The sequence below is a fragment of the Leishmania major genome, chromosome 28 (genome assembly GCF_000002725.2).
Source record: "Leishmania major strain Friedlin complete genome, chromosome 28".
Classification (NCBI taxonomy): domain Eukaryota; phylum Euglenozoa; class Kinetoplastea; order Trypanosomatida; family Trypanosomatidae; genus Leishmania; species Leishmania major.
This window is the reverse complement of record NC_007269.2, coordinates 147,915-161,274: the sequence shown is the minus strand read 5'-3', so window position 1 is coordinate 161,274 and position 13,360 is coordinate 147,915. Positions and strand designations below refer to the sequence as shown.

The window sequence follows — 13,360 nt, the reverse complement described above, 5'->3', positions numbered from 1 at the left end:
GAGGAAACGGGACCTGGACTCGAGAGAGAGAGAGAGGGAGAGAGAATGGAGGGGGGCCTTATCAAGGGCTGTGGATGGGACAACGCAGGGAGGAGAAAAAGGGGTAGAGACGTTTTGTGGGGGGACATGCTCGCCTGCTTGTAACCGTGCTCGCACACATTTCTGGTGCACTTTTCACCCACTTTCTCTCTCAGTGTGGCTGCCGCCTGTCTTCACCATTGCTTGGCTGTGTTCGTCTAGCGCAGGTGTCGCAGTAGCTGGCACGACAACACAGGTGAGGAAGGGCCGAGAGTACGACCACCGCTGCGCCGACGGAGGATCGACGACAGAGAAGAGGACGGAAACAGAGAGCGAGAAAGGGATCGCCCACCCAGAACAGGAAGGTTGGCGGAACAGCATCCGCGCAGCGCCTCTGCTCTCTGTGTGTGTGTGTGTGTGCGTTTTCCTGTCCGTCCCATCCCCTACTCCTCCTTTTTTGCCCAGACGCAGAGGTCATGCTCTTCTTACGTGGCTGCGATGCGGCGTACACGTGCGCTGCTCCAAAAGCAACATGGCGGTGGGGCGGTGGGGGGAGGGGGCATCCCTGTCCCTCGTGCGCTGATTCAAGGGACGTCCTCTTCGCTGTGGCTTACCTTGTTATTATGGAGCCGTTATCCTCCTCGTTTGTTCAAGTGTGTATTTCTGAGCTGCACGCTGCCCGTGTATCGCTTCTGCATTTTGTTGTTGTGCTGTGCCTAGCTTCCGAAAGGCAGCTTATGGTGAGAGCTGGTAGCTGACACGGTCGATAGGGAGGGCAGGAGATTATCTCGAAGATGCAGACCTTCGCTCTGGAGGGTCGACAAAAATGAGTGTCGTGACGCTAGCTGTGAGTGGAAGCAGGTGTGTGCATTTCACTCGGGGGTTCATGTCTGCAGGTACCATCCGTGCTGATGCTTTTGCGCACAGTGTTAGCACTGTGCCCCCATTTCTGTATCAGGCTGCGCGTACTCCCTTACCTTCCGCTCATGCACCTCTCTCTCTCTCTCTCTTTCTCTCTCCACCCCTTCTCTGCTCCCGTCTGTCGGTGCCGTTCCGGATGCTCTCGGGGTCTGCAAATGTGGTGTGAGGCCGCGAGCGCTGAGTCACTTCTAGTGCACTATACCGTGTCGTCTCTCGACGAACTGCCAAGGACGGACTGCTCACGGCTTCTGGTGCTGCCCACGCGCACTCTTTCCTTTTCATAGTACCTTCGTATAGCAAGCAGCACTGGAAGACGCACATGTGACGAGATTTCTGCAGAAAACGCAGCGCCTCTAAACCGTTGCATATCCCCTGTACTCGCCCTTCTCTCCCTCGCGCTGTTCCTGTAGCGCCATGAAGACACTTCCTTTCTGTGCCACCCTCGCCATCGCGCGGCTGGTGCTTTTCGTCAGCGTCGCTGGTGTCGTCGGTGGGCTGGACGAGCAGCACTCGTACTACGAGGGCAACTACGGCACATCCGGGCTGGTGTTCGGCAGTCCCGACAGCTCGCGCACCTCCTGGAACTACACAAACCTGAAGGATTGGCCACCGCTGTGCTTGACGGGGAGACGGCAGAGTCCGATTTCCTTCGCGAATATGAACCCCGACGAGGTTGTGACGAATGCCCCGCTGCAGCGATTACAGTTCTCCCCCAAGTGCGTCTTCCCACGTGAGGAGACACAAATGCGAATCGTCAACGAGGGCATCGTGAGCACAGTCAGTTTTGAGAAGCTGGGACGCTTGCCGGATGACATGAGCGAGTGCACGGTGATCGACCCGCTGAACTGTTCGCGCACCTACCACTTCACGAGCCTGCACTTTCACGCCATGCCGATGCACCAACTCCGCACGCTGCGCCCCGAAGTCGAAATGCACATGTCTTTTACTACAAATCATGCGAAAAAGAAGCGTAACGTACTCATAGTGGCGGTTATGCTAAAGGCCTCTGCCATGATCAACACCACCTCGGTGCGCGCGCTGCAGCACATCTTAGTTGACGGCTCGCTGCCGAAGCGCAACGCCATGACGACGTGCTTCTTGACAGAGCGTCTCTCCCTCCTCTCGCTAATTCCGGCGCGCGAGAGCTACTTGCTCTACGACGGCTCCCAGACGTACCCACCCTGCACCGAGAACGTCCGGTGGGTGGTAATGACATCGCCAATTCTCATCTCACCCGTAGCGCTCGGCAGGCTGCGCGACGCGATGGATGCGCTGCTGCCGAACGACTTCCACCGCTTCGGCAACGCCCGTCCGCCGCAGGCCCTCAATGGTCGCCTCATTTACCGCTTCGACGACAAGTCTGTTCCGGCCGGCGGCAACAGGAGTCAAGGCAACTTCAAAGAGGCACGGAGTCACAAGGACGAGGGCTTGGCAAATCGCTCCCTGGGAGTGCGGGCGGGCCGCGTGCTGGCAGGGTCTCAGGCGGAGGTAGATGGCGTCTATAAGCACTACAGCGCCGTTGTTGTCTCGCCAGTATCGCCAAACCCTGTCTCGGTGTCAAGGAATGGCACCACTCTCGCGTCTCCGCCACCCAGCACGACCAGCACAGGCAGTTGCAACGGATCATCGGACCGAGCCACGGCGAAACTGGGCACGGGGGCGCCGGCGCCGGCGTATGTGTCGAATGCGAACAGCACTTGCCCGGGAACGCACTCTTACGTCAATGAGAGCAGTGCAGACCACTCAAATGCAACCGCAAGCGCAAGTTCAGCGTCACGAACAAGCGCCATGTCGTCTGCCTCCGCGTCCAGCGCCGACGAGAAGATGCTCAGTGGTTTGCATCATGGCTCCGAGTCGTCAGCGCAGACGCCATCTGACGGATCGGCGCCACAGTCGACGAAAACGTCGACGTCCACCACCACGACTACAACGAAGGGGCCTTCGGGCACCAAGGGAAAGCAAAGGCACGACGACGGTGCCTCGCAGAACACCTCCGAAGCCGAAGCCGGGGTTCTGGACGCGGTCAAGTCCATCGTGACACGTGCGTTTACTTCGGCGAAGGCCTTCAGCATGGGTGCCTTTCAGTCGTCTGTGGCCTACACCAAGGCAAACCCGGTGCGCGCGGTGCTCGGTTTACTGTGCATCATCGTACTCATCTTTCTTATCTCCACATGCTGCCGCGGGTGGAGGCGGCCAGTGTATGTGGTGGGGATCGATCCGACAGAGCTGCAACCCCTCAACTCTGCCAAACGATTCGACCTCTACGGCGGCACCGGCACCGGTACCGTGGCTGTGCGGTAAGTCTATACGACATCGGAGCAGAAGGACAGCAAGAGGACCGCTGCGGTGGCTTTATGCGCCCTTGGCATGAAAGATGGTCGTATCCCACAGAGATGCATTGTTCACTGCGCTGTGGGAGGCGGAAAGGGAGGGGGGGGGCAGGCTTGCACGAAGATCGCGACGACGGCCCCACCAAAGCTACTGTTTCTGCAGAGGCTGTTGACGGAATGCGATAAGTTTGCTGTTCATGGAGCGGATTATCGCAGTCGTGTGTCCCCTCCCCCCCCCCCGCACACACACACATACACATGCGACGCTTGCTGCGCTTTGTCCCTTCTTTTTATCTCTGCCGATGAAGCACTGTGACCGGGCGCGGAACGGTGGAGTTGCTCACCGTAGGGACGGAGAGATTTGGCGCTAGGCAAGCAACAGAAGCAGGAGGATGCGGGTGCTGGTGTGCGTCGTCGCGCGCTATTCTTATCCATGGTTGGCTTTATACGCTTGGATGCGTGTTTGATTCTGTTCATGTACGGGTGAGGGAGTGGCGCTACAACGCGCACATAGCCCCGTCCTCCTCCATCCTTTTTCCGCTGCTGGAGGAGGGCGAGTGAGCACACGCACACGCATAGGCACACACAGGTTGCTGCGCAGCAAGCGAGCACCCCGTTGCTTTGCTTGTTGGGATAATGTGGTGCTGTTATCGCACATCTCCTGTTTGTGCTCCCGTGCCGCCTCGTCGCGTCTTTTCCTTTTTTGTTGTCGTCCTGTGCCTCTGGTACGGTTGCCTTCATTTTGTTTTGGCTTGTCCGCCGTGTACGCATGGAGGAGGGGTGTCTGCCGAAATGGTAACTCGCTGCCCTCCCTTTTCCCTCTCCTCCCCCTCCCCCTCCCCCGGCCCGGCAGCAGGAGTGTGGGGTACGAGCAAGCCAAAATCATACAACAGAACAGCGAGCGAGCGAGCCGACTCCGCGTTTTTTCGGGGGAAGGAGGGGCCATTAGATCATTCACAGCAAGGCAGGACGCGTGGGAGCGAGGGGCGGTTGTCATTGTTGCACTTCGCGACTTCATGGAAGTATCGGAGCCACTGGACGGGATCTCATCCCAGACGGCGTGTCAAAGGGCGGCAGCCCGGGCTTGCGGGCAGCGGCGTCGCGTTTCAGTCAGCAGACGACTCTGCTTCTCCATCGTGCTTTCTCATAACCGATCCCTCCTCCCCTTTTCTGCAGCGGCGGATCCCAGAAAAGAGATGATGTGCGTGCACATATATATATGCGGCTCTCTCTCTCTCTGTGTGTGTGTGTGGTGACAAGGAGCAGTAGCAGTTGCACTCGCCGCAGTGTTTCTCTTGCGCACCTCCATTGGTTTTATCCTCACCATTACTCATGGATTGTTTCCCCTTGAGAGAAACACATTTGCATGTGCACTGCACTGTACTGCTCTCTCTCTCTCGCTCGCTCACTCTCGCCTCCTTCGTCTTCGTCGTATTTTTCATTGTTCCTTCTCCCTCTGAGCCTCTCTTTCTCTCTTTGAAATTGGCAGCTGCTGACCGCTCGCTCTCCTCCACTGCTTTTGTGTGCAGCTGTGGTGGCCAGTGCTCCTGCAGTCCCGCCGCTGCTTCTCCTTGGCTACACACAGCAACGTTGTTTCTTCACCGGAGCGGCTCTCTCCTTCCCTTCTTCTGCACACACGCACATACACACACTCAAAGACGAAGGCAGCAAGCATGCAGAGCTGCTTCGCCGCCTGCTCGCAGGTAGTCTGCGTGGCAGAGGACACCGCGGTAGCGTTTTACGCGCCCAAGTCGCTGCGGAAGTTCCGCGTGGAGAGGCTCAACGGATCGCGCGTATGCGGTATGTATGTGCAGAGCACTTCCAGCGCCAAGGCGGTGCTGCACGTCATCGATGCCGAGGCTACGCTGTTCGAGTTTGCAATCGAGGGTGGTGCGCCATCCTTGGTGCGCACAATCTCGATTCGACTCCCGCCGGCCTCACCTGTCCCGTCCACCTCAGCTGGAGAGAATGAGGAGGTTTCAGATAGGCGGCATCAGGGTTCAACGAGCCGGACGGTGAACGGCGAGGCGGCCGCCACCGCCTCCGTCGTCGTGGCTGCTCAATTTCATGTGCAGCAGGCACAGCTGTTTGCTGTTCTGCTCACGAAAGCCGGCCTTTACGAGGCCGCGCTCGGCTCTGCCTCACCCGTGGGGGCGACGAACGCGCCGTCGGCGGTAGTGGTGCACACCTTCAAGGAGGCCGTGCCGCACGGGTATCTTTCTGTTGGCCAGTTTACTGGCCTGGTCGTCGTAGCCGTTCCTCACGCACGCGAGTTCTTCTACTCCCTCTTCACGGACCGCCTCTCTGCCCACCAGCCGCACCGCCCGTCTTGTCCGCCTCTCCTGCCGCGCACCGTAAATGTTCAGATCCAGAGTATTGCCTGCAGTCCAATAAGCACGTCGGTCGCCGTCGGTGGCAGACGCGGTGAGCTGCTCATCTGCGTGGAGGTTCAAGAGGCACACTGCTTTGCTGACCATTGGCATCACACACCTCTGACAGCGCTTGCCTTCGCTCTAGATGGCAGCGCAGTGTACACTGGCGGGCGCGAGTCTGTGCTACTAATCTGGGATCTGGTGTCCTACAGCCACAAGAAGGTCAAGGTGCAGCTGGGCACGCTGCAAAGGATAACGCCCTTTAGCAGTGGAGGGGCGCAGCTGTTGCTGTCATGCGGCACGTCAACGCTCGCCGTTGCGGACTTGCTGCAGATGCGCGTGACGACGTCGGCGGAGGGTATTGAGTGGGCCGCTGAGGATGTGTGCACCGGGCTCGTCGTCGAGCAGTGGCGCGGCAGCCCCGCGGTGATTCTGACGGGGATGCCGAATGTGCTGCGTGTCTGCGACCCGTACACGCAGCAATCTATCTACTCGCTCCACGTGTCCTCGCAGATGGAGACAATCCCGAGCCCGCCCCGCCATGGAATTCAGTTCGTGGGCATTCTGAACGACAGCCGCTCTCTCGTGACGTACGAGTCCTTCTCCTCGACGGTGCTGCCCCCGCTGCTGCGGTTCTGGGAGTATGACGCGCCACGAAAGCAGCATATCGAGACGCAAACCGTCTACTCCCCGCATCGCTCCGCCGTGCTGGCTCTGCAGGTGGAGAAGCGAGGGCGGCGAGTGTTCACGCTGAGCTCAGAGGCGATGAAGTGCTGGGCACAGACTGCCTTCACCGCACAGGACACATACGGCACCCCGACTGGCGGCTGGCACAACCACTCAGCGATGGCGACTCCCTCCCAGCAGGTGCAAACGATGGCCCTCTCCGCAGACGGGTCGCTCTGCTTCGTTGCGGACGACTGTCTGCACGTGTACTCGGTGCAGGACTGCAGGCCCGGCGTGCACTGGCCACTGCTTCAACTTCTGCCGCAGTACACGGAAACGCAACCGCTGCGCCGGATAGTCGTGTCACCCGACTGCCGGCACGCCGTGGCAGCTGGGAAGCGGCACATCTTCTTTTGGACACTGGGCAGGTGTGCAGAGGAGCCGGCCGTATTCAGCGTGGGCGAGTCGTGCATCACTGCCTTCAGCGCCTTCACCGACACGACGGTGGTAGCCGCCCTCGAGGACACATCCCTTGTAGAGCTTCGCTGCTGCGCCGCCGGCAGCAGTAAGGGCCCGCAGCTGGGTGAGGCGGTGCGTCGGATTGCGAACGCCTCTCGCTTCCCTTTGCGCCACATCGCCCCGCTGCACATGAATGGCCAGCGTCTCGCTGCTGTGGACGCCGTGACGGGCTTTAAGATTTTGCAGCTGCCTACAGGAGCCCCGGCCGTGGCGCAGCCCTCCGTGTACGAGTGGGCCGGCACCAGCGATGAAGAGAGCAGCGCGGGGGCCGTGGCAGAGGGCGACAAGACCGCAAGACTGCAGCTGCAGTCCTTCTTCAAGGAGATGACCTCGATCCAAGACTCACAGGAGTTGATGGTTACAGCGAACCAAGAAGGTGCCTTGGCAACGGCGCAGCAGACTGCACAGGCGGATCGGTGGCTGGCTGAGGTTCTCGGTGAGCCGGCCTACACGGCGCCACCGATGAGCGCTATTCTCTCCACGTACCTGCAGCGTCGGCCGTACTAGAATCAAGAGAGCGAGAGAGGAACAAGAGGCGCAAGTGGCGCTGGACGTTCCTGCCATCTCTGGCGGCTGCCTGCATGCACGTAGGTTTGCGAGTGTGGTGTTGCTCTGTACGCAACAGCCACACGTGAGTAGACGTTTAACATTGGGGTGTCTGCGTGCCTGTGGGTCCATGGCTAGCGCAGCTGGGTGCGTGTTGCTCTTGTGTGCGTGCGCGTCTATAGCGATGCAAGTAATTAGCAGTGGTGCAATCTGGCCATGTCGGCGGAGAGAAAAAGAGAGGGCGTGTGTGTGTGTGTGTGTGTGGAATACATGTCTGGCAGCAACGTCACCTGTACGGCTGGTTTGCACTGGTCCCTTGCGTCGAGGAGTCAGGTCGCATCTCTCGCTCTCTTTCAGTTCAGCCGCTTCTTTTCCACACAGTCTCTCTCGCCCCTCGATGGGGGCTCTTGTTTGTTTGTTTCGCCTTTAACGCTTAACTCTAAACGGGCTCAAGGGCGGTCGCTGTGAGGGGGGTGGGAGCGATCCAGCGCTGATGACTTCCTCCTCCTCTCCACCGCAGCGAGCCGGCCCGTCTAGCCATACGTACACGCAAAGAGATACGTACAAAAAAAAAATAAAAACGTTGGGGGCGTGCGGGATATCGCCCACCGCTCTGGCGCTTCGCTTGTTGCGGTCGCGCGTTTAACGACGCCGCCGTCTTTTCGCCCCCTCAAGCACACGAGCATTCAAAAGGAGGATGGATTGGGGGACGGTGTCGCCGCTTGATCACCTAGCTCGTCCCCTCGTGTCTGGTCGGATGCCACAGCTGGTGAGGGTGTGCGTGCGAGTCGATGGAACGGCGGCAGAGGCCCACTCTTTTTTTTTTTAATTACGTGTGGCTTGCCACACCACACCATACCCCTTTTCCGCAAAAAGGCATGTGTGTGCGCGTGGCCTCCTTCTCTGGCTTGTCTGCTATCAGGCACCTCTTCCTCTCTCAGTTGCCTTACCCCACTTTCTCGCGCCTCTGCCTTTGACATGCTTCGCGCGCGCGGCTCCGCGTTTTGCCTCAACCTGGCCGACTTTATGTACGCGTCGTCTTTTTCTTCCTCGGGCTGAGAGTTGCCCGCACTGATGCTGGACAGTTCGCCTCCGGTGTGTGAACGGTTTCTCAGTGTTGGTACGGCCGCAGGCGAGAGTCAAGAAGTGGCGCAGCTGGCTCACTTCACCAGTGGCCCTAAGTATTTTGGTTTTGGCTGTCGTAGGTCAATCTACCGCAGGAAAACTGCACCTGCTGCTTTCGCAGCGACTTCTTTGCAGCTCTCACGCGCAAGCACCTTATCCCTTTCTTGCTGCTCGCTATTCTGCGTGTTGTTTGCTATCCAATGGACCTTAACGACTTCCTGCGCAATACTAAAACCGCAGCGCAGGATGGTAGCGCCGGCGTGCGGACTCTGCTGTCGGGTCACAAGCGTTTTGCAGACACCAACGAGGCGTCAGCTGAGGCTTCCTCCAGCGGTGCAGGTGCGAGTGGCAAGCGCCCCCGCCGCAGCGGGACTGCGGAGGGGCTGAACATACGGGCGGCGCAGGAAGCCCTCGCGCAGGAGCGTGGCAACACCTCGGCGCAGGCGCAGCAGCAGCGCGCGCAGGCTGAGCTCTTGTCGGAGCAGGCGGCAGCGCGCATGGTGCATCAGGTTCTGGAATATGTGATGCAAGTGGAGCTGGGTGGTCGGCACAACGCAGCCAAAGGAGGCATCGCGCCGTTTGTTCCGTCTGCGGCGCAGCTGGCGGCCGAGAAAGCCATGTGGACACCTGCCGCAGGCTACGTAATCCATCATGTTGTGCCGGCCACGCTTGACACGTCCCCGCATACGCTCGAGTCGCTGATGAGCGTCACAGAGAAGGAGCGGGTGCCGGACGGGGTGCGCGCTCTCCGCGGCACATTGCAGGTGTTTGACACAGAGCGTGATTTGGTCGGAGGTGTGCGCACCGGCATGGCGCCGCACCTTCGCACGCATGTGTTGGAGGTGCTAGAAAAAGGCCTTCATGGCCGGGCATGGCTACGTGACGACGCGGCGGTGGCTACCCAGATCTCCGCGCTTGGCAAGCCAACAACGCCAGATAAGGGCCCGTCTAGCGTTCTGCTATTTGGTGATTTGGCTACAGCTTCTGTGGCAAACAGCGACGCAACAAGCAGTGCACGCGATACGGCATCGGCTGGTGATGAGGCGTCAAAACCACGCTCCAAAGGCTTCTCGCTCGCAGCCTTCCTTAACGGTAATGACCCCACCTCGTCGTCGTCAGATGGGGAGGATCCGTGACGCCCTTGCATCGGCCTTTGTGACTGGCGTATCGGTCGGCACTCATGCGCTCGCGCGTGTGCGCGCGAACTTAGGCTTTCGAGATGCCGTGTGAAAGTGTATGGTGGCCCCACATTTCGGTCTTTTTCTCTCTCATGCGCATTAGGCAGTGCAATGAGGCTCATTGCTCCTCAGGTACGCTCTCTGCATAGCAGTTGCACATGCACCCCTCAAAGAAGCCTCGCTCGTCTCCATCTGTGACAGGAAGGCACGGTAGCGCTGACACTCTCGGCCCTTTCCTACTTCCTTGAATGTGTCCCTACAGTCCGATGCCCTCCTGGTAGTTTTCTGTTTCTCCTCCAAGTGCGACGCAATCGCTCGCCGTGAACTCCCGTTCTTCGGCTCATCCTTTCGCTCCCGCTCTCGCTCTCGCTCCTGGCTCTTCTAGTTCGAGTAATCTTCTCCCCGCGCTCTTTATTTTTTTTTCTTTGCTTTGGTGGCGATGTGTTTCACCGGCGTGTACACTCACTGTCTTTTTTTTTTTGTCAACCGCACACTGTTCGTCTCTGCCTGGCACCCGGGGTGACACCTGCGCAGACGCCAACGTGATGTTCTCGTGCCCTCTCTTGCTTGCTCATCTTTTGTCTCTCGCTCACCTCTACGCCCTCTCTCCTTCTGCGGGGTCGTGCGCCGCACCATGTGCGACGACAACACGCAAACGAATACGCCATTCTCAAGCGGACGTGAGACAAGGGAACGCATGACCGCCATCACGTGTGCTTACGCGCTCGGCAGCGACCCGGAGCTTGAAAAGCGCGTGAAAGAGGGCACGGTCGTCGTTGGGCGTGTCAACGTGTTTCGCAACTACAACACCAATCTCTCGTTCGTGCGCAGCAGTCGGCTTCCGTGCGATGTGGTGCTGAACTCAGCCGAGCTGCGCGGACCTGCGCTGCACTCTGATGTGGTGGCACTGGCGCTCCTGCCATTGGCACAGTGGCAACTCGCGCCAGGTGCAGCCAGCGCAGTGCCTGGCAGCAGCGACAGCAACACCGATGACGAGGAGACCGGCAATGGTCCGCGGGCGATGCCGTCTACGCTGCCGGACGGTCGCCATATCGCGCAGCTGATTGCGCCCGAGACACCGGAAGAGCTCATCCACAACGCCTCTGCCGAGGTCTCCCTCGCTGTGCAGATGGGCGCCCCTTCTTCGTACGAGTGGCCACCAGAGAAGCGTCCGCTGGGCCGCGTCATTCGAATTCTGAAGCGCTGCCTGCCACGCCTTCACGTGGCCCGCATTGCTGACAACCAGGTGAGCCCTGGCGAGAGATTGCAGGAGAAGTACTACTACCGCTTCCGCCCCTTCAATCAGCTGTACCCTCAGCTGACTGTGCAGGGGTGCGACATCATGGCTGCCTATCATGCAAACATCAGCACGTCGCTCTTTTCCTTGGCACTGGAGCACAGGGAGAACGGCGAGATCTTAACGACACCGCGAGTGCCGAACGCCCTCCTGTGCAAAGTGCACAGCTTCCTCGGTGACGCCTCGACCATGGCAGTGGCGAGCCACGCCATCTGCACAAGCTGCAATGTGTCGACCGAACCCTTTTCGGAGGAGGCCGAGGCGTGCGTGCCTAAGGACTTCACGATCCCCTCGGCAGCAGAACTGGCCGACATGGGGCGGCGCGATTTACGCGACTCGGAGTTCGTCTTGACGATTGACCCCGCTACGGCGCGCGACCTGGACGACGCGCTCAGCATTAAGCCGCGCAAAGATGGTGGCTATCACGTCGGTGTGCACATCGCGGATGTGTCCCACTTTGTGTTGCCGAGGACGGCTCTCGACGAGGAGGCGCAACGGCGCAGCAACTCGACCTACCTGGTGGACCGCGTCATTCCCATGCTGCCGTCCCGGCTGAGCGAGGAGTACTGTAGCTTGAACCCCGGCGAAGACAAGTTTGCCTTCTCTGGGCTGTTCGAGTTCGACCGGGACGGGCATCTCATTTCCGAGGCAGCGACGGAGGAGAAGTGCGAGTGGTTCGGTCAAAGTGTTATCCGCAGTCGGTGCCGATTGGCGTACGAGCAGGCGCAGCAGATTCTCGACGGAGACGACACGGTGGTGCTCGATGTGGCGCAAGCGGCGTCGGACCTCGGCATCGGCGAGGAGGCTGCCCGCAAGAAGGTGAAGCAGAGTGTCACAAATCTCTTCACGCTCGCCAGCAAGCTTCGCCAGCAATCACTGCGGGACGGGCGGGTGGTTATCGGCAGCACCCGCCTCGCGTTTCGATTTGACAGGAATGAGGTGAACTCGCCTCCCACCTCCTTCTTCGTGCAGGAGCAGATTCAGGCCAACTGGCTGGTGGAGGAGTTTATGTTGTTAGCGAATCAACGCGTGGCACAGAAGATTGTGCAGTTCATCCCGTACGGGGCTCTGCTGCGTCGGCACAAACCGCCGCATCCGCAGAAGATGAGACGACTACGCACGGCCCTGTCGCACCGCGGTCTGCCTACCGGCGGCAGCTCTGGACAGGAGCTGCAGCAGGTGATCGAAACCATCAAGAAAGACCACCGCGAAGACTTCCACACTGTGTGCGAGTTGCTTAAGTACTCCTTGATGGCGGCCGAATACATTGCCAACGACCCGACGGAGAAGGACATCCGCTCCCACTTTGCCGTCGCGGCGCCGTGGTACACCCACTTTACGTCACCGATTCGGCGTTACTGCGATTTGATGGTGCATCGCCAGCTGCGCGTCGCTCTGGAACTGGAGCGGTGCATGGAGGAAGCCCAGATGGAAATGCCCCATACGCCGCACCCGGCGCTGGAGACGAGGCCTGGGGATTGCATCTTCGACCCGACGCGTGCCGTGGATGTCAACAAACTGAAGACGCGAGAGCTCTTCTACCCTCACTCAGCACTGGAGCACATTGTCACCCACGCCAACGGGTGCCGCTTGAACTCCCGCTCCGCCGGCGACATGTCGTTAGAGTATTCTCTGTGTCTATACCTGCTTGCACTGCAGAAGAGGGCCAAGGAGGACCCGACTCTGCCACAGCAGCTCTACACCACCGTCACCATTGTGAAGATCACGGAGGGCAGCTTCCTGCTCTACAGCGCGGAGCTCGCCTCTGTGGTAGAGATAGGCTTCAACGATACCCACCAGCGATTCAGGTATCAAGGGCTGCTTGTGACCGGCGACCTGGACGCAAAGTCAGCCGCTCAAGAGACTCGGGCGGACACGCAGGCAGCAGCGGCGCGGGCGCGCGACGCCAAAGCGAAGGCGCATGCACGCAAGAAGGGGGGCAAGAGCGACATGCCACGCCGCGGCACCGCAGATGGCGGACAGGGGCAGCACGGCTTTTCGGACCGACTGAACACGGTGGTGGCTCAATTTTCGTGGGGACCACACCCCGAGACGGGCGAGGAGGTGACGGAGGCGTTCGACCTGTTCACAGAGTTTGTCGCGCTGCTGGAGGTGACATCGAAGCAGGGGCGACTGTCATTGGGCATGCAGTTGTTGCAGCCGTGGGAGCGGGAGGCGGCCCGCCGCGTCTGCCCCAAAGTGCCCACCTCGCTGGTCGAGGAGGAATAGAGGTCGTTCTGTCGTGTAGAAATCGTGTGGTGTTTTATGTTGTTTTGTGCGTGGACGCTCAGCGGCAGCAGTGCCGCGCAGTGGGTCACGCCGTGCGGGTGTTCGAATGAGCATGAAAGAAGTGACGGCGCACAGGGGGGGGGGGGAGACTAGCAGAGC

At 59.8% G+C, this 13,360-nt stretch overlaps 4 protein-coding genes across 4 annotated transcripts; all 4 read left to right on the top strand.

The window, feature by feature from the left end:
- Nucleotides 1-1,353: 1,353 nt before the first annotated feature.
- LMJF_28_0480 (carbonic anhydrase-like protein) lies at nt 1,354-3,240 on the top strand (the record flags this gene model as incomplete). Its single annotated transcript, XM_001684273.1, has 1 exon — nt 1,354-3,240. The coding sequence occupies one exon, from the start codon at nt 1,354-1,356 to the stop codon at nt 3,238-3,240; it is 1,887 nt and encodes a 628-aa protein (XP_001684325.1).
- Nucleotides 3,241-4,942: 1,702 nt separating this feature from the next.
- Nucleotides 4,943-7,333, top strand: LMJF_28_0470 (conserved hypothetical protein; the record flags this gene model as incomplete). Its single annotated transcript, XM_001684272.1, has 1 exon — nt 4,943-7,333. One exon carries the CDS (start codon nt 4,943-4,945, stop codon nt 7,331-7,333), a length of 2,391 nt encoding a protein of 796 aa, XP_001684324.1.
- A 1,364-nt stretch (nt 7,334-8,697) lies between these two features.
- LMJF_28_0460 (conserved hypothetical protein) lies at nt 8,698-9,633 on the top strand (the record flags this gene model as incomplete). Its single annotated transcript, XM_001684271.1, has 1 exon — nt 8,698-9,633. One exon carries the CDS (start codon nt 8,698-8,700, stop codon nt 9,631-9,633), a length of 936 nt encoding a protein of 311 aa, XP_001684323.1.
- Nucleotides 9,634-10,372: 739 nt separating this feature from the next.
- LMJF_28_0450 (putative ribonuclease II-like protein) lies at nt 10,373-13,201 on the top strand (the record flags this gene model as incomplete). Its single annotated transcript, XM_001684270.1, has 1 exon — nt 10,373-13,201. One exon carries the CDS (start codon nt 10,373-10,375, stop codon nt 13,199-13,201), a length of 2,829 nt encoding a protein of 942 aa, XP_001684322.1.
- Nucleotides 13,202-13,360: the final 159 nt, after the last annotated feature.